Source organism: Phycodurus eques, chromosome 2, assembly GCF_024500275.1.
Source record: "Phycodurus eques isolate BA_2022a chromosome 2, UOR_Pequ_1.1, whole genome shotgun sequence".
NCBI classification, from domain to species: domain Eukaryota; kingdom Metazoa; phylum Chordata; class Actinopteri; order Syngnathiformes; family Syngnathidae; genus Phycodurus; species Phycodurus eques.
Genome location: NC_084526.1, coordinates 2326009 through 2346455, shown reverse-complemented (window position 1 = coordinate 2346455; position 20447 = coordinate 2326009). Strand labels below are relative to the sequence as shown.

The following is a 20447-nucleotide window of genomic DNA, read 5'->3' as shown; positions in this document are numbered from 1 at the left end:
TTGTAATTATTTTTTTTTAATCTGCCCTGATTTTGTACCTTTGGGCCATGTATGTACGTACGACAAATATCGTTGAAAGATATAATCTTACAACAGTCCCAACGTCAAGTACACTTTTAAGGATTTCGACAAACAATATACAGTATAAGATACGATCAAAGACACATACGACGTAAAGATTCAAACGTACAAGACGTCGGACATCAAAGACACACACTAGCGTACAAGATGTCGCGCGTCAAAGACACTTCTTGTGTGACATTTAAAGATTTAGACATTAAAGATGGCTGACGTCAAAGTCGCATATGACTTTTTACAATTTAAAACGATACGAGATGGCCAACATCAAAGACACTGAAGCCTTTCAAAGAATAAGACATACCAAATGTATGACATCACAGACACTTAACGTCTTTTTAAAACTAAACACGCAAGACAGCCAACATCAAAGACATTTTACTGGTTTTGAGGATTTCGGCGATATGCAATGTCCGACATCAGAGAGACTTATGATTTAAGATCGCGATTTACGGGTTCAAGATGGTCAACGTCAAAGACACTTTGGGGCATTTTTAAGACGCATTAACGTTCAGTAGTGCTGACGTCAAAGACTTTCTCAGCGTGCAAGATGCTGATATCAAAGACACTTTAGCATCAAACGGTCGGCGCGAATGATACTTCGGTTTAAAATAAAAAAAAAAATACGAGGCAGTGTTGAGTATTTATAAAAAAAAAAAAAAAAAGAAACAAACGTGTAAAGTGGACGTGAAGAAAGCGAAAAAGCGTGTTTCTCGTTCTCCGACATTTGCTTTCAATTTCCCCCGTTGAAATTATTTCCATGTGCGCCTTCCTGGAAAGAAGGCAAAAAAAATGACAGCTAAAGACTTGGGATGGTGCTACATAAAAATATGACATCTTGATGTTATTAATCACACACCATTAGTAGTTTCCTATATAATATCAGTCAATTCTCTTCTGGTTGTTCTTTTTTTTTTTTTTTTTTTTTTTTTATATATCTCAAAATCTGGACTGAATTTTACCCAAAACGTGGGAATAGTTGCATATCGTAATTGCTTTCTTGATTCTAGAAGTACATGAGCATTTTGAACGTAAAATCGGGTCAGTTTGGTTTCATCCAAGGTCAAATTGTGCAGAAATCAGTCGAAATATATATATTGGCGATAGGCATTGCATTGTTTACTATCCTCAATCTGTGTTGCGCGTGTTGCTCCTTTTAAAAATGTGCTCCTTTTAAAAAAAAAAAAAAAAAAAAAAAAAAAAAAAAAAAAAAGTACTTTGTTTTGACAGAAAATGTGGACAAAATTTGGCGGCCCTAATCCAGATTCAGAAAATTTGTTGACGACCTCTAACCTGCTGAAACACTTTGCTCATTTATTTGTTTTGTTGACTATGAAGCAAACTATGTACATTTGGCGTTTTCATTTATTTACGCTCAACGGAGAAATGCTGCTTATTGCGGCTACGCTGCACCGTCCCACGCGCACACGCGCACGCGCGCAGCAGCGATGCTTATCAAGAAGGGAAGCTTTGAGCTGGCGGCCGTCTTGGGAAGAGGATTTGGCCGGCGAGGAACAATGAACTGTGGGAATCCGTTTGTCCCGCATTGATCTTCCTCCCGCGGTGCCCGCCCCACTCCGCCCTCTACACGCACACACGCGGAGACACACACACACACACACACACACACACAGGTTTGTCTGTTCTCCCTGTGGCGGGTTTGTGCGTGAGGATGAACTGAGAGTGGAAGTACCTGTTGACAAGTGCTCTCCGGCCTTCCTCAATAGTCCACTGTGCCACAGCGGCGGGCGGGGGGGTGAGGGGGGCGGGGTCTCGACATCACTCTACTTCCTCACCCTCAGGGAGGCCCAGCGCAACAGCTTCATGTTTTTGACATTTGTATCCGTGGCTCAAGTTTGGAAGAACCTCAGCGAACGTTTCGAGGATGAGTTCATCTTTGAAGGAGACCTGCAACTGGCGGAAAATGACATTTTTGTTTTTAAAACTGGCTACTTAAAATAAATTTTTTTTTAAAAAAGTTGGCCTTTGACCTTTGGCCAGAGCCAATTGTCGTTAGTCTGGCAACGACGTCCGTCTGAGATAAGCCACGATTTGTCCGTTCTGCGTTCAGGATGGCATCAAACAGTAAATCCATCCAGCATGTATGAGGGCAATGTGCGCTTTGTGAATGAAAATGGATTCGTTTCCCGGCAGCGTGCATTAGGCCTTAACGATCTATCGCTTTGTGATCAGTCGATGGCCTCGCGTCGATGCACGACACACCAAAAAAAAAAAAAAAATTTTTAAAAGAGGGGGGGGGAAAGCTAATAGCTTTTCCATCGACCCCAACAACGCTCCAAAGTTTGACGCCGACAGAGAAGCTTTATATTCCGAAACTGTTTATTTCCGTATGAATTTATAATGAGCCTTTCTAATAGCTATCCCCACTATTGCCTTTGCTTCAATAATTGATATGGTTACAATTAGAGTGAAGCACATATAAATCCCTCATGCATTTGTGATGCCTGCTAATATTGATAAGACTGAATTGAACTGTGAGAGACACGCACACACATACAAAGTGCATGATGATGTGTGTGTGTGTGTGTGTGTGTGTGTGTTAGCCGCCACCTGTCTGCACCTGAACACGTGTGTGCGTGCGCGTGTTTTTTGTATCGTTGTTGTTTTTAATGAGCGCCAGGGAGTGATGAGCGTTCCACGACGGGACAAAAAATGCGTTCCGGTGTCCTCTTGTCAGGCCTGTTGCAGCATTTGAGTTGCTAAACAGGCGCCGTGTCTTTTAGAGGGCATCCGCATATTGAATTGTTGTGTGTGTGTGTGTGTGTGTGTGTGTGTATGATATGAGGAAAGGAGATGTGTGTGTGTGTGAGGTGGGGGGATGTCACATAAGAAATGTCCTTTTTAATCAGGAGGAAAAATATAAAATGAGTCGGGAGCAAGACGCGCATATGAATGCGGCTCATTTGCATACGCTCGTCAGCCCGGATACGTCCCTTAAAAACACACACACACAAAAAAAAAAAAAGTGGATTCGTCAGTTCGTTTCACGTGATTCCATTGTCTATGTGCCTTTGTTGTATGTCGAAGATAAAGGCGGGCATCAAATTGGAGAAAAGGGCACGGCTGCTATCTCGTCAAATGAGCAACAGCTCATCAGGCGACTTTAAATCACAGATTTGGATTCCAAAAGGCGACGCTTTTTTTTTTTTTTTTTTTTTTTTTTTTTGCGCGCGAGTTTCATTCAAATCGCTTCTCCTTCCCAATGATGGAGGCTGCCTGTCACATACACACACGCGCGCGCACCGAAAACTTTATATAGCGCACGCTCTCTAATAAGAAGAAGAATAACGCAAGCCATAATATTCTCTCAGTAAATAGGTTGGGGTGATATGTCAAATTGTTTCCGCCGCACTTTTAAACGGATCTGTCAGCACCCGGCGAGGATTGTGTGGAAAAAAAAAAAAAAGAATTTTTTTTTCCCCTTTTCTTTTAAATAGCAGTTGAATGTTGAGTATTGTCAGGAAAAACAGCCATTAAGACATTTTTGCAACAGGATGAACACTTGTACAGCATTGAATATTTCATTAAAACTGATTGTATTTCCCCTTAATGTTTCAATAATTAAAAAAAATAAATTAAAAAAAAATTTCATGGCAGCTGCTGTTTTATTGCCGTTTCAGCGAATCGATGCCATTCGCGTGTTCTACCGCTCAAAATAAACTTCAATTTCTGTCTTTTGTTTCAACTCTAAATCTCATTATGCACATACTGAACTGGTCAAAACATGCGTGTTGGCCAACCATTCGCACGCAGCTTTAGTTTCCATGCCATTATTTCATTTGTATAGAAAATGCAATGTTAACACGAAGCACATCACAGTGCTTCACACCCCAACAACAAAAAATTTATCTGGAAAAGAAACAAATAACATCCCAAAAATGATTTAAGTAACAGGACTGTGCTGAGATTATAACGCCCCCCCACGCCCCTTACTATTGGCCTTCCCGTGGCATACGGATGATTAAAATGATGCAACATCCTGTGGATCGTGTGATAAAAAAACAACAACAACATTTTTAAAGGATTTAAAGGTTTAGGAAGCAGTAACATGCAACAAATGTTGTTTTTTCCAGTGTTCAAGGTAGTTGAAATGAATCTTTTGAATTGTATTTATGAGACTTGCATTCAGATTAACGTGCGGGACACTTTGCGAAATAATGACAACAAAATAATAATGAAATTACAGTTCATTTTATTGTGCATTTATACATTATATTGCGTGAGGAAGCAATGGGCACCGTTTGAGTGAAATGGCTCCTTTACTGTTTACTTGAAAAAGTAGTAAAGTTGCTTTTTTAATTTTTTTGACACGTTTCCCCCCCAAATATCGTCGACGTGATTGCAGACAATCACAGAGGGCAAAAGTTGAAAGTCGCTAGCGCGGCGAGCCGACGTGTGGGCGCAGCGGGACGGAGTGAGGAGAATTCCGAGGGCCGCCGCCGCGTTCCTTCACAACAACAGAGCGGGATTCATGTTCGCGTCCTGCAAAGAACAACACCGACATTCTGCTCTCGTGTCCGAGCAGCTCCCACTGACTCACCGACACAATGCAGCCTCCGCCTCCTCCGCCTCCTCGCCATGCACCGTCTTTTATTTTTTTGGATGATTGCGGCCACTGTTACCAGGCAGCGACGCTAATCAGCTTAATGAGACATTATACAATATTTTGTCGAGCAAAGCAAAAAGTGTGCTTATTGTTTGGGCGGCTTTGACCCCGCCAGCAGCCGGGGGAAGCACGTGCTCGCCGACGTGTTTATACCTCTCCATCTGGACAGCAGATGGATGTGCATTTAAGGTTTTTATCTACATTGTGCCAGCAAAATTCTGAATTTGGATTATTAGTCCCTCCCTTTTTTTTTTTTTTTTTTTGAACACAGTTTCTACAGAAATAGCATTTCCTGTTTCCTTGAATTTTCTCCCCTGAATTATACAGAAAGAAAAATCGATATAGCGAGTCACACTGTTGTTGTCTGTTTAAAGCGCTATTTAGTGCCAGCGCCCTAATTGTGGTCTCACAATGGCGTCGCCGCCTTCCATTAGGGCGCGTAATTGGCGCAATTCCGATAGGATGGGCACAAGTAGCCTAATTAAGCGCCGCTAGCTCAGTGTCGACAAGACTAATTATTAGGTCCAAAATGTTGTCTTTTTGGGGGGGGGTGAACGCAGCATTTCTGCAATCCCTCAACGTGTTCCACCGATGCAGTTGGCTACTTCATGAGGTACACACGCTCAATACAATTAAATAGGAGATCAGCACTACAATTTCAGCTCCTAATTTCACCCTTAAGATGGTAAGAAACCATTTGCGGTCACTTCAACTTGAGAATTATGTGACAATGATAATTGGACAAATTACACTTTTATGAATCTTGTTTCAAAATAGGACACTAAGTAATTTCTTCTTGTGTATTCTTAACACCTCGTCGTTTTTGTTGTTGTTCTTCTAGGATGGAGGACTCTAGTTTGTGCCTTGGTATGTCATCAGCGGTGGCCGACACCGAAGCCCACCTGAGCAGCGCGGTGCTCAACGGCCGCTACCCAATCAGCCAGAAGCTCCACCAGCTCACCGCCCAGCTCGGACACGCCTTCCCTGACCTGCACCGCCCGCAGCAGATCCCAGAGGAGAAAGCGGCTGCGCCCTTGGACGAAAAGAGCCACCATGCCGCCCTAGCCAGCCAGCCCATCAGCAGCCAGATGGCGCTGCTGGCCAACCAGCTCAACCGCGACATCGACGCCGGCGCCCTGAGCGGCTTGAACGGCCGCGTTGACCTACAGCAGTTCCTCAACGGCCAGAACCTGGGAATCATGTCCCAGATGAACGACATCGAAGACGATGCCCGCAAGAACAGGAAGTACCCATGCCCGCTGTGCGGGAAGCGCTTCCGCTTTAACAGCATCCTATCGCTGCACATGCGCACCCACACGGGCGAGAAGCCCTTCAAATGTCCCTACTGTGACCACCGGGCGGCTCAGAAGGGCAACCTGAAGATCCACCTGCGCACCCACAAGCTGGGCAACCTGGGCAAAGGCCGCGGCCGAGTCCGCGAGGAGAACCGGCTGCTCCACGAGCTGGAAGAGCGAGCCATCTTGCGGGACAAGCAGATGCGAGGCAGCGGCGGCCTCCTGCAGGCGGCCCCACGTGAGCCCCATGTCAGCCTCAACAGCAGCGCCAACGCCCTCCAGCAGCAGCTGGGTTCGGCCTGCGGCCTGCCACCGCCCCTGGGCCTCGCCGCCCCGGAAACAGCTTCACAGCCGTCATCCTCGCCCAAGCCGACCGGCGCCCAGGATGAGCAGTCCCTCAACCCGGCCGCGGGCTTCCGCTGCACCTTCTGCAAGGGCAAGTTCAAGAAGCGCGAAGAGCTGGACCGCCACATCCGCATCCTCCACAAGCCCTACAAATGTACGCTGTGTGAGTTTGCCGCCGCCCACGAGGAGGAACTTATTAGCCACGTGGAGAAGGCCCACATAACTGCGGAGAACACACAGGGACAGGGTTCCGGCGCAGCGGGCGGCACGCAGGTGGCCACCGAGTTCCGCTGTGATGTGTGCGGCCAGGTGTTCAGCCAGGCCTGGTTCCTCAAGGGCCACATGCGTAAGCACAAGGACTCGTTTGAGCACTGCTGCCAAATATGCGGACGCCGCTTCAAGGAACCCTGGTTCCTCAAGAACCACATGAAGGTCCATCTCAACAAGCTGGCCATCAAGAGCAAGCCGCCACAGCCCACTGAGCAGGACATGGCGTCCGTCAACAGCATGAGCAGCCTGGCTCAGGAAGCCCACGCCAACTTGTACTCCCGCTACATCACCTGCCTTCAGGGAGGCTTCCTTTCCCCGGACAAGCAGGTTCTGAGCGAGCAGCACCAAATGTTGGCAAAGGCCGGGATCGCCATGAAGGAGAAGGAAATGCTCGGGAAGCTCCTGGGCCCCATGGCGGCGGGAATCGGCCACGGGCTCGGCGAGAACGAGAAGCGGTCCCTCTTGGGTTGCCTCAACCTCGTCCCGCCGCTCAAGTCCAGCTGCATGGAGCGTCTGCAGGCCGCCGCCAAGGTGGCCGAGATGGATTCCCTCAACAGCTACCAAGCGTGGCAGATCATGGCTCGTGGCATTGCTATGGACCGTGCCTTCATGCCAAAGGAGCAGCAGCACCATGCCGCCCCGGGGCTGGATGACGACATGGCAGGTGGCGTGGCTTCTTCTTTCTCCAAGGAGAAACAAGACTTTGCCCTCATGGCTTCCACAGATGGCTCCAAGAAGCAGCTCTCCGAGGCTTTGCAGGGCTCCAAGGCTGCCAGTGCTGCCATGATGTCCATGAAGGACGACGCGAGAGGCTTTGACTTCATGTCCCACCACATCGGTGCCGAGACTCCCGGCAGCCTGTCTGGCTTGGGGAACCCCATCATGGACTACGGCCTCTCAAACCTGAAGGACAAGCCGACAGAGTGCCCCGACTGCGGCCGGGTTTTCAGAACCTATCACCAGATGGTCGTCCACTCCCGCATCCATGGCAAGGACCGGCGAGGCACGGAAGAGGCGCTCCAGCAGCAAGGTGTGGACGAACGCCGCGGCTCCGCCAGTGACCCCGAGTCCCAGTCCATCAGCCGCTCTACCACCCCCGGGTCCTCCAACGTGACTGAGGAGAGCGGAGCCGGAGGTGGACACTCGCAGACGGGAAGCGTCCAGGAAGACAGCCCGCATCCCTCCTCACCTTCCTCAGGTAAGATGCTGAACTTTCTCAGTAAGCGACTGGCTCTTGTTCTTCCAGAACCAAATGTGGCTTCCGAGTCTCGGGATCTTAGCGTCTATCCAGTGAGAGGTGTCTCCAAACTGTTTGAATTTTCCAGTGACCGCGCAACATTCCTTGAACATGTAACTGTAACTATGAGTGATAGTTTTTGAAAATGAAGCTAGTATTGTTTGACGAGTGCTTCATAGAACAACAATGGAAGGTCAGAGACTTTCATAAGTCTCTTTCTAAACTCACAGATTTGTCAACGGTGGGTATTTTGGAGTTAGCAAGTTGGTGTTGTGTTTTTTTGTTTGTTTGTTTTTTTACAAATGACATTGCAAACCAGTGGCCTAGTGTGCATATTGGAGCATTCGCATTGTTTTTTGCAAGTCTGCATGAACGAGGATCATTTTGATTGCTAAAACGTAAAGCCAGAACGCTGGAGCGTTTGCTGTCATGTCGCGGTACGTACGAAGCCACAGTTTGCGTTGCCCAGGAATCAAACAGTGGCAGGGGAAAACACAAATGCTGTCTCTCTTAAAAACTAGGGTTAGAGTAAGGGTACAAACTTATACCACTGAACCAAAGCATTGTAGTAGGGTTAGAGTTACCGTTTTGGGAAGCATTAGGATTGGATACAAGCATAGCAAGCGAAGAGTTTATCCGTTATTTATTGTCTTGTGTGGTTGCATAATTGCATCAATGTGAGCACATTTTGTCTTTAACGGCAATGAAAAACAGCAAAAGCGCAGTCAAAGCACACGTTCTTCTCATAGCTGAAATTCTTCACGCGGCGTAATGAGACGGCGTCCGTCTGAGTGCACGTTTATTGGGATTAAGCGTGGCTCGTCGCGGGCGATTACACGACTTTTTAAAGGTAACTTTGGCGAGCTCCTCGGGGCAGCCGAGGAAACGCGAGCGCGGTAATTAGGTCACGACTGTGCGATAATCAGTCAGTTTAAGCTAAACAAGACACTAATTAAAGATATACATATAAAGCAGGTCAAAAAAAAAAAAAAGAAGTTAATTTGCCAAAGCTGGCATGTGCTTTTAAGTCTTTGGAGAGAAATATAAATATAAATATAAATGAGAGCGTCTTAGCTTAAGGCTGTAAGCAACTTAATTCCACCAGTGGAGATTAAATTGTTTATATATTCACAGAGGCATGAAGTCCTTATCACACGCGTGTAGTGTGATGGGTTTGTACACGGGATGGGCGATGTTTATTTTAATCTAAGAAATAATAACACACACACACACACACACACCCTTGCTCCCCCCACCCCAATTAGGAATTAATGAAAATGAGCACGAGATAAAAAGCTATTTTCTTTATAGAGACTATTAAACACAACACTTTCTCAACAGGCTGGGGGTGTCGCCGACGTAATTAGCTGCTGAATTTTAATGCGCTGGCTTTGACTCTTCGTCTTGTGTTGTGCTAGCGTCCGTCGCTAAAAAAATAAATAAAATAAAACACTCAGCACAAAGGGAGCTTAAGTCTGCCCCCTCGGTGCCATATTTGAATGTTGGATTAAAACACCCAACTATTAATACATTGTCATCACTGGATCAAAGAATATGTCTTTAACGATGGCGTCACGCGCAAAAAAAAAGCGCTAATTTGGCTATGACCGCATCCGGGCAAGGGGAACCTCGATCCACTTACATTTTTCATCATCGGAGTCTTTTAGCCGTGCTTTGTCTGGTCCCTCACCTAGGACCTGTTTGCCATGGGTGACCCTACCGGGGGCGTGAAGCCCCAGACAACTTAGGTCCTTGGATCATTGGGACACACAAACCCCTCCAACAAGATGGACGGCTTCCATGAGGGGGGGAAAGGCCACCATACCAGAGCAGCTCGGCTGCGTATAGAAATTCTGTCCGTAAAAGTTCTGAACCAAATCCGTGACAAAGGGCAGCCTTGGGGGAGTCGTACCCTCACCGGAAACGAGTCCGACTTACTGCCGGCAATGCGAACCAAACACCGGTCGTACAGGGACCGAACAGCGCGTATCAGGGGGTTCGGTACCCCATACTCCCAAAGCACCCTCCACAGGACTCCCCGAGGGACACGGTCGAACGCCTTCTCCAAGTCCACAAAACATGTAGACTGGTTGGGGCGAACTCCCACCCTCGAGGACCCTGTCGAGGGTGTAGAGCTGGTCCACTGTTCCACGGCCAGGACGAAAACCACACTGCTCCTCCTGAATCTGAGATTCAACTTCCCGACGGACCCTCCTCTCCAGCACCCCTGAATAGGCCTTACCAGGGAGGCTGAGGAGTGTGATCCCCCTGTACTTGGAACGCAACCTCCGGGGACCACACCACCCCAGACTGCCAATCCAGAGGCACTGTCCTAGATGTCCACGCGATGTTGCAGAGGCATGTCAACCGGGACAGCCCCACAACATCCAGAGCCTTTAGGAACTCCGGGGGAATCTCACCCACCCCCAGGGCCTTGCCACCGAGGAGCTTCTTAACCACCTCGGTGACCTCAACCCCAGAGATAGGAGAGCCCGCCTCAGAGAACCCACACTCTGCTTCCTCATGGGAAGGCGTGTCGGTGGAATTGAGAAGATCTTCGAAGTATTCTCCCCACCAGCTGACAACTTCCTGAGTCGTGGTCAGCAGCGCCCCATCCCCACTATACACAGTGTTGATGGTGCACTGGTTCCCCCTCCTGAGACGCCAGATGGTGTACCAGGAGGGATAAGTCTTTCTCCATGCCCTCACCGAACTCCTCCACAAGAGTCAGGACTCGTCCCCCCCACCCGTAGGCAACGCCAGAGTGGAAGGTAGTCCAACCCGTCTCGAGAGGACTGGTACCAGAGCCCAAGTTGTGCGTGGAGGCGAGCCCGACTAGATCTAGTCTGAACTTCTCGACCTCACACACCAGCTCGGGCTCCTTCCCTGCCAGAGAGGTGACATTCCACCCGACCCCTATGGCCCCTCCCACAGGTGGTGACCCCATGGGAAGGGGGACCCACGTTACCCTTTCAGGCTGTGCCCCATGGGTGCAGGCCCGGCCAGCGGGCGCTTGCCTTAGAACTCCACTTCCATGCCTGGCTCCAAAGGGGGGCCCCGGTGACCCGCATCCGGGCAAGGGAAACCTCGATCCACTTAAATTTTTCATCATAGGGGTCTTTTAGCCGTGCTTTGTCTGGTCCCTCACCTAGGACCTGTTTACCATGGGTGACCCTACCGGAGGCGTGAAGCCCCAGACAACTTAGCTCCTAGGATCATTGGGACACACAAACCCCTCCACCACGATAAGGTGACGGCTCGGGGGGGGGATAATAAAGAAAATAAGTGAATTGAAAGTGAGAGACTCAAATCAGAAACTTACGGATGTGAGAAAAAAAACCTAGAAAGGTGTTGCTCCTCGTGTGAGCGTGTGTGTGTACGTGTATGAATGTGCGTGTGTGCGTGCGCACGTTTGCGTGTGCGCGTGCTGCCCCCTCAAACTCGCCACTAATGGTAGGAAAGTTGAATTACGGTAATCAACAATAACATGTCGAGCGTGAACGAAGGTCAAGGTTGACCAACCGGCCTAAACACACTTTTCAATCAACAGAAGTCTTTGGAAGTTTTGCTCTTTTCAAAAGGTTCACAAGGAGACGCCAAAGGAATGCGAAAAGAATGCAAATCATTGGCCCGTGCACTTGTCAATAATTTTTTTCTGTCACCATCTTCATTCAGTCTTTGGCTCGCCGAGCTGTCAGCGGTCACAGGCAGGCACGTTACACACCTTGTAGAACACTCGGCCGGCGCGTCGCGTCTCCTTTACAGGCCCCTCCCACCTCTCGTAGAATCCAACCCCCCCACCCCACCCCGTGCGCGTGTCGCCTTCGTCTGGAAAAAAAGCGCCGCCGCCGCTGCCGCAAACATGGCGGCGGGGATTAGCCGCGCATCCCGCGGTCTTTAGCCGGGCTCAAACAAACAAGACGAGCGCTCGCAAATTGAAATGTGACTCAGCGCCCGAGGTTGCGGAGGCGGCGGAATATTCGCCGTTACGCACTCACACGCACGCAAAGTGTCGCTGTGTAATTAATACGTCATTAACGGGCCAGTGGAGTGGATTGAGAGTGCGTCATGACTATGCATGACGAGTCTGCGCGCGCACACGCACGCACACACGATACACAACACTTTAGCAGTTCTAAGCGCTCAAAAAGGAAACGCGTCATGCAAACATAATTGAATGAACAAAACAACCCACAGTCGTGTAAAATGCTCAATATTGCCGAAATGTATGGATGTGCATTCTTTGTCTTATTCTCTCCATGATTTAAAGTCAGAAACGTTTCATATCTATAACCAGTAAAAAAAATCCACAAATTGGATGGTGTGTGTGTGTGTGTGTGTGTGTGTTCGAGGTCAGGACGCTGCTTGTATTTCCGCCGGCTGATAATAAAGTTGTATTGAAACGTGTTAATTGTCAGCGTGTCGCTCTGATTGACGCCCGGCGGCGGGTAAAAAGCCAACTTTTTTCTTTTTCACTGTATTTTTGCATGAAAGGCTCATTTCGTCTTTAGTTCATTTGATTTTGCGCTCTCTCTCCTCTCTCATGTGCGCTTTGTAAATGTTGCCCGTGCTGGGAATTAGGCCAGTCCTTTTTAGATCCTGTAAAATTCCGACTGTATTCCGACAACGTGCGTTTGATGGAGGCCAAACGTTCCCGCCAGCCCGCGCCGGCCGGCCTCGTCCTAATGAAACATTTATATCAGCCCGTTTTATGTCCTAATGATAGAGTTAGCGATCCCCCGCCGGCTTGTGAAGCCGGGACGGGTCGGAATGGGGCTGGGGCTCGTGACACGGTGTCACGTGACGCCAAAACATGTCTTCCTACTTTCCTCCTGGAACAACACACACACTCGCTTCCATATTCATTATGTTTTATGATTAAAACACGATATTTACCTTGACAAGGGTTTATACCATGTGCTGATAAAATGCTAACATTAGCCAAAAATGTCCACCCTGTCATCAAGCTCACATATTTTGCTCTTTGCATATACACTTGCGGTTCATTTTATATGTAATATTTGCATTTCGAGCAGCATATCTCTTTAAAATGGAGTTAAATGGAAAATGGATGTACTAATCAAAACTCGATCTACTCGTTCTTCAGAGTGCAGTCGATTTGGATTTGTTTTATGTTTTTATAATGAAAAGACAATATTTATCTTGGGGCAACAGCAGGCTAGGTGGCCGCTTTGCATATTACTGCCGCTTTTGTCGTCGACGGCGACGCGACGGCGACTCGGCGAAGGCGACGTTTCGGCTTGGCGAGGGAAAAGTCGGGGGGGAAAAACACAAACGAACACAAATGAGACACGTAAATTAGCATCGCAGTCGTGCGAGTGTTGGAAAGCGTCGCCGACCACATGGGAAGCGCGCAGATCGGGAATAACGTGCGCTTAAAAGTCACCTCGCAGAATCTTCACGTCTTTGAGGAAAGTGAAAAGAGAGCGGCCCCATTTTATTCCAGGAAAGTCCACGTCCATCAAAAACAGACGAATCAACATATTTTTTTCGCGTCCTTCTCATGTTGTCATGAGCTCAACTTTTCCTTTGCATGCGAAAGTGAATTTCCCTCCATTTTCCACTTTTGTTTTTTTTTTTTTTGCATAGAAATGCGCAGTGCGACATGCACCTGAGAAAACAGTCCGCCTGACTTGAAATGAGGAGAAAACCGCTCTCGCACGTGTTCAGTAAGACGGCTGAATGGGAATCGTGTTGATTTTGAGGTGATGAGGCCTGAGATATGATGCGAAGGGGCTCGGGAGTGAGAACGACGATAAGGTTTGGCCATATATGACATAAGATCAATTCCTGGGAGACGAGTAAAGTGAGATGAGATTTTTTTGGGAAAAAAAGGGGAAATTGTGATCGTCAACAAAATGACACGGGACAAGTTGAAGTGAAAAGTAACTCTTAGTAACCTTTCCCGTACTCTTCCCATTAGGGGCGGGGGCTAGCAAATATTCTTTATCATCGATTATTCTATAGATCATCCAATCGATTGTTTGGGTAATCGCGTAAAATTGATTTTGCATAATACTAGTAGAAAATATGCATGCGGGGGGTGCAGGTATTATTTTTGTCCACTTCGGGGTTGCCATCCTCACGTTCTACACTGTGGTATCCGTGACTTTGAATGTGCGTGGCTTTAAAAGTGTGTGTGTGTTTCAGTGCTTTGTGAACTATTCGGGGTCAGTATAAGTGGGGGGGGGGGGCCTTGGGGTCCGTGTTGGGGCTCAGTTTGTATGAACAAGCGAACTTGGGCGTGAGGGTGGTGAAGCGGAGGGAGCATACGTTGACCTTTACCTCATTAAAAATGGAGAGGCTGACATGTGACACCGCCACTGAGGAATCACGCTCTCTCTCTTCTTCGTCGTCCTCCTCCTCCTCCTGCTCCTCCTCTTGAGGCCTTTGACAGGTCACATAAAAGTCTTTTGTGTCAACATCAGGGCGCTGACATGACAAATGTGACATGAGAAATGTGCTCGCTCGCCGCTATCGCCTCATCACAAAGACAAGAGAAGGAAAGAGAAAAAGAGAGAGAGAGAGAGAGAGAGGGAGGGAGGAATTAAGTCCAGGGATTAAGATCTCGGAGCTTTCTTCACCCTCCTCTTCTCCCCCCCCCCCCTTCCCCCCCGCCACATTCCAATTGTTCTTAAAATATTTGGCAATGTCAATTAGTAAGTGAGCAGAGCCTCGCTGATGAACACAATTTTCCAGGCGGCTGAGCGCACTATTGTTGTGGAGCGAGCGCCACATTTCCGAGGTCATTATCATTCCCCGTTAGCCGTGCCCAGCTGCTCGCCCTGCGCTCCAGCCAAACGCTCCTCTTCCTCACCCCCAATACCCCCCCCCCCCTCCCCTCCGTCCCTCCATCCTCCTCTTCATCCTCGCCGCTCCACTCGACAGCAGGCGGCAACGGGGGGAGCTCGGAAAGAGCGAGGGAAGACGGGAAAGGTCCGAAAAGGTTGGGAAGCGGGGTTAAACTAAGTCCGCGAGTGCATTTTATTCGTACGGCGTTCATACTTGCAAAGTGACTTATGCTATCTTGCAAAAGTGTGTACACCCCGCAAACTCATTTTTAACTGCTTGGCCACATTGTAGTTGTGGTCTCCCTCAGACTGCCAACACATATACAGTACATGTTCAATTAATACATATACACACGCACACAAAAATCGATGAATGATCCATCCATGTTTGCGTGCACCTTTTTTACAAAAGCTCTCCAGGCACGAGTAATTTGATACAGTGGTCAATATATAGCATTGTCGCACTGTCGTACGCGAGCTCACTTTTGTAACCGCCGAGCCTCGCTCATCTTTATGGAGAACAACAATTGTTTTTTTTGGGGGGGGGGCATTTTTTGGGCAGTTCTTTGCCATCTTGGACTTCCGCTGAGCATCACGTCTAACACACCCTGCTCCTCATTCGCACCTGAGACCTTGTAACACTCACAAGTCACATGACACCGTGGAGGGAAAATGGCTAATTGGGCCTAATTTGGACATTTTTTAAATTTATTTTATCAGCCACAATTTAGTATTTGGTGGACACATTTGACCTATTTCCTGGCCACAAATTAGCAATTTGTATGCACGTTATATCTTTGTAAAAAAAAAATATATATATATATATATATTTTTATATATATATATATATATATATATTATTTTATTTTTTTTAAATCCCATGCTATGTCTGGGACAGTTCTGCTCTAATGCATACTTCAAGTTTGTGAGAGCGTCCTGATGGGAAATGTAGTCTTCATGCCAATTAGGACGCTCCGCCTCACCCCCCCCATCAACTTAATGCGCTTAAAAGAAAACTTTTCACACGCTCGCGTGTGCGTACCTGTCCAAGTCTGCGGAAGAGTGAGTGAGTGAGCGAGCATGCTAGTGCGTGTGCGCATGCGCGTGTATGTTTGCGCACGTGTACAAGTGTGTGTGTGTGTGTGAGTGTCGAAGCGTGTTGTGTGTGTATGTCCGTGTTTGTGTGTGTGTGAGAGAGAGAGAGAGCGCGAAGGGCGAGCTGCATCAAAGCTCTCCAGCTGCCAAGCCTCCTCGTCCCCAGTTAGCAGGCATCCAGCTGTCGGAGGCGGCGAGGGGGGAAATCTCCCGGCCGCCATATGGTGGCGGCTGCTGTGTGAGACGCGGGCAAATGGCAAACTCGTATATCTCATCAACAGCGCTAATACGCAGACCCCGAGAACCTCCGACCGCATCGCCGCCTTTGCCGCAAGACGCCGTTTCCGAAAGCAATGCCTGCCGATTACTTGATAACGGCGGGAATGGCGGGACCAAACATTAGGTACACCCGAGCCATCCGCTACAGTTATAAAATTGCTCTCATCAGTAATAACGCTGACTTTTCATCGACACTGGAAGGTTCAGGTCCTAGAGACTGTTGAGTTCCGTGGGCCACTTTCCTGACTGATTCTTAACGATTTCTAGGTTCTTGACTCTGTTCTTACCACAGTTTTTGAATTGCTTCTTGACTTGGCATGATTTTACTTTTTTCGGACTGGTTCTTGACTCGGTTCTCGGCATAATTCGTGTCTTTGTTCTCAGCAAGGTTCTTGACTTGTTTTTGACTCGTTCTTGACTTGGTTGTTCATTGGTTCTCGACTCAGTTCTTGACAGATTATTCACTTCATTTGAGTTTGGTCTTAAGTCAAGAGACAGTAAACATGCACACACTCACGTGCACTCACTTTGAAGCCGAGAAACAGTCAAAAATCAGCCATCGCGGATTTGAACTGATTCTTGACTGTTTCTCGATGTCATTCTTATTATTTTGTAAAGAGGTACAGAATTTCAGAAATGATCCAATATTCTTCCCGATCGTTCCATTATCAAACTATCCACAGCGTTTGGAACAAATATTGTACGACATGTTGTCAAAAAGTTTGTTTGTTGATCTCCTGGGGATGAAGCAGATGAGTTTGATGCCTGATGAGGATGGTGACGGCTCTCCAAGAAAAGTCCTTGGGCAAACAAAGGGAGGAAATGAGGAGAAGTAGTCGGGGCTGCTCGGCTTTGCGACAGACATTCTCATTTGCAACTTGCCTGCGAATAAAAAGGTTTACGTTGTCATCCCCACTGTTGAAATATGAGTTTGACCTGACAGAGGGAATTAAAAGTCTGCTAATGTCACGTCGTTTGATGCCTCATCTCAACATCGGCTGTCACGCTCGCTCTTAGCAGATTTTTATCAACTGGAAGGTTATTACATTTCAACAATGTGACAATTAAAAATCCCTCCATCAACTTGAGAGATGAAAAACACATGCGGACCCCCGCATGTGTTTCTGAACAGGGAGATTGTCGAAAAGCGTCGCAAACATAATCAGCTTTCTCTCGGAAAATCAACTTTCTTCTCCTTGAACAAAAGTGCAGCGGCTCACGTTAGAAGAGGAATAACTTATTCCAAGGCTTCCAAGTTGGTATTGGAGGCGTAACAGAGGCAAGACGCTACCCGTATGTGGGCCGTGCATGCCGTAATCCAATCACGTCTCCAGCCCTGTTGTGTTGAAAGCGACGACGGCTGACAATAGCCTTCAGGGGATTCTGTCGAAAAGGCAAAGGCCGCTTATTACTGGATCTTCTGGTTTGGGGGTTTTACGGGATCGCTGTGTAAAAGCGGCCAAAAAAAAAATCTTCGGCATGGTTAGACTTCCAGGAAATTTGTGGGTAGACTAAAAATTTGCCAATGTCAGAACCAGCATCCGGTGTGACGTATAAATTGCTTGTCGCACAGCGGCAACGCGACGGGAGTGTTTGCGCGATATACTCTGTTACGGCTCTTACGTGGAAAAGGATGACTCGCTGTGGCGACCCCTAACGGGACAAGCCGAAAGGAAAAGAAGAAGACTCTGTTACGGCTCTGGTACTGCCTCGGAAGTCAGAAATAATTTCGTGTCAGTGCCGTTCATACAGAGCTGCTTTGTTTAAAAAAAAAAAATATCAAAATAAAATAAAAAGCAAGAAATAGTCAGATTTGAGCGGCAGTGTGAAAGCTTTCGAAAGTGATGGCGTGCAGGGTCACGAGCGTAAAGATTTCCCAACGTGTTAATGTAATTGCGCCAACAAGGCAAAGTGCTTCAATCGCTCTTAAACCGGTCACCAATCGACCCGGGCGGACAATCTGACGGCTAAACTTTTGTCCTGACGTTGATTGGCGGGATAACTCGATCAAGAGGAATTGATCGGTGGGCGGGGCTTCCAGACGCTTCTGATCTGGTTTTAATCCAGCGTGTTGCTACGGTGACACAAGGGAGCTGAAGTTGGTTCAAAAGTCACGTCACTTGACATTTCCCGCACCCTCGAACCCTCCGTCTCACCGCCTTCATGCTTCCCCATCGCCTCAGCGGATCTACAGAGGAGAAAAAGATTTAAAAGGACTGTGAGGAGAGGGGGAGCTCAATTGTTTATTGATTTTATAATAGGCTTAGTGCAAGGAATAAAGTGGGGGGCTGGCAGGGGGCGGCGGCACGGTCACGGCGATGCGGAGGCGTGACAAACAACAGGTAACGACTCGGGCGCAAATGCCGGGTTATTGCCTTGAGCCCCGCTCGTGTTTCGGTGGCTACATTGTTATCCCGCTCCTAAACCAGTGCCGACATAATCGGCGAGCTCACGGAGGGGGGGGGGGGGGGGCGGGCGGCCCGGGAAAATGTCTCAGCCACGAAGCGCGTTCATGTCCAGGAAGTCAGCGATGGATGGCGAAGGACGAGCGAGTGACACGTGACCCCCCCCCAAAGGGCGGGGTTGGGCACCCAAACCCGGCAGCATTATGGCAAACCATCGGTTCACGAATTCTGAATCTGTTGCATTAATTTTACAACTTGCTTGCAACCCAAAAATAGGCACCATTTGAATTAATTTTAATGAAATCCATTCTTTTGCATTGTGTTACTACATGACCCACCTTGCCCTCCCCGATATAGCGAGACCACCTCATTTTTATTGCTTTACACCTCCCACACACTTGAAAAACATTTTCTCACTCTTTCAACCGTTAAAGCATCACATTGAGGCAGTGAAGGTTCGCACAGTTCTCCAAGTCGTTAGCCTAATATCATAATTGGGGAAACAAGAAAAACACATCAAATACAACAAACAAAAAGAATCTAGTTGGAAATTTGTGTTTTATATTTGTCTGTGGGACCAGCAAATAGGACTTCCTCCGCTTCCATTTTGCTGCATCTCTTCCATCGGAACTCAGCGCCGCCCAACATATTGTGGCGCACTGTGATACTACAATGAAGGGGTGCAACTCTTAATTTGGACTTCAATTTGTACTGTAAAAAAACAAACAACAACTACCTGAAACAAAACAAAAATCGATCTCTTAAAACTCTTCATTATAGCCAGGGCACGAACGATGAACTGCAATATAACGGTGTGTTTATATGATATCGACGGTGTAGGGTGTGATATATGGATGCTAACACTAATTAGCTCGTTTTGTTTGTGGCACAGCGCTCATTAAAAACCCAGTAGGGCCATTAAAGTTAGCGTCCCCCCAAACCGCAGCCGCCGCTGCCTCGCGTTTAATAGCCACCGTCGCAGGTTGTTGATTTGTGGGACTTTGTGTCGCTCGCCGTCACCACCGCAATCCATTGCTCGTCCTCACATCGCTGCTGACATGTTTGCCCGAAAGGAAGATGAGGAAGAGGAGGGGTAGGTGCCACCCCCCGCACTTGTTCCTGAGCTTTGCACGCCGGCGTCGCCATAATGCCGACAAACCCGCGACTGAGTGCGGCTCGCCGAGCCATAAGGCGGCGGCGGAGACGCCGGGCCTGCCAGGATTAGACGAGCAGGTGTAGCACGGGCGCTAACAGATAGAGCACAAAGCCGAGTTGTCTCGTTCACTCTTGGGGGGGGGGGGGGGGGGGGGGGCTAGTCGCGCAAAAGCTTCCTCCGGAGCGTTCAAGTGTGCAAACAAGACGACTGTCATCATGTTTCAGTCTGCTGTCTGCTGCTAGCTCCTCGCGGGCCACGCATAGCATGACAAGTGCATCAAAATGGTCAGGTGTCACTTTTGGAAATGCTAAATTCAGAATCAACCGAACATGCGCGGATAACCTCAATTACCCAGTCGCAGGCCCGTGCGAAAGACGTCAACCGACACGGGTTGCGTGCGCCGAAATCCAGCCACAAAATCTCTTGCGCCATTAAGCGGGCTTTTTGAAAATGTGTCGTATAATATTCTTTTAAAACCCACGGACCAATCAGACACCATACAAAAATGGTTTATTTTGTTTTCATCACTTCCACCCTGACCAATGAAATCAATTGGATGACATCTGGCCTGTTCAACTGTGTAACATTTTATCATTGCTGCTCTGTATCATATAAAAATGAGCAGTTAGCCGATGTAGACATGGTTCCTTTAAGACTGAATTTACACTGATTGTACTTTAACAATGTCGGGTATTACTGGTCCGCTGCATTATGCACAGTGACTGGCGACAGCGGGTGGTCCGGTTCAAGTCCAGTTGGCTTGTTCCGGAAAATTCTGTGCCGCTAAAAGGGTTCGGTCTGGCGTCATCCAGCATGCGACCATTCAGCGACTGCAGCAGATTGCGGCA

At 48.0% G+C, this 20447-nt stretch overlaps 1 protein-coding gene across 1 annotated transcript in view; it reads left to right on the top strand.

The window, feature by feature from the left end:
- znf536 (zinc finger protein 536) overlaps positions 1-20447 on the top strand; it is a 179819-nt gene that overhangs the window by 86925 nt on the left and 72447 nt on the right. Inside the window, exon 5 of the mRNA XM_061704916.1 lies at positions 5547-7813. Coding sequence (XP_061560900.1) covers positions 5547-7813 — 2267 coding nt within the window. The remainder of the gene's footprint in view (positions 1-5546; positions 7814-20447) is intronic.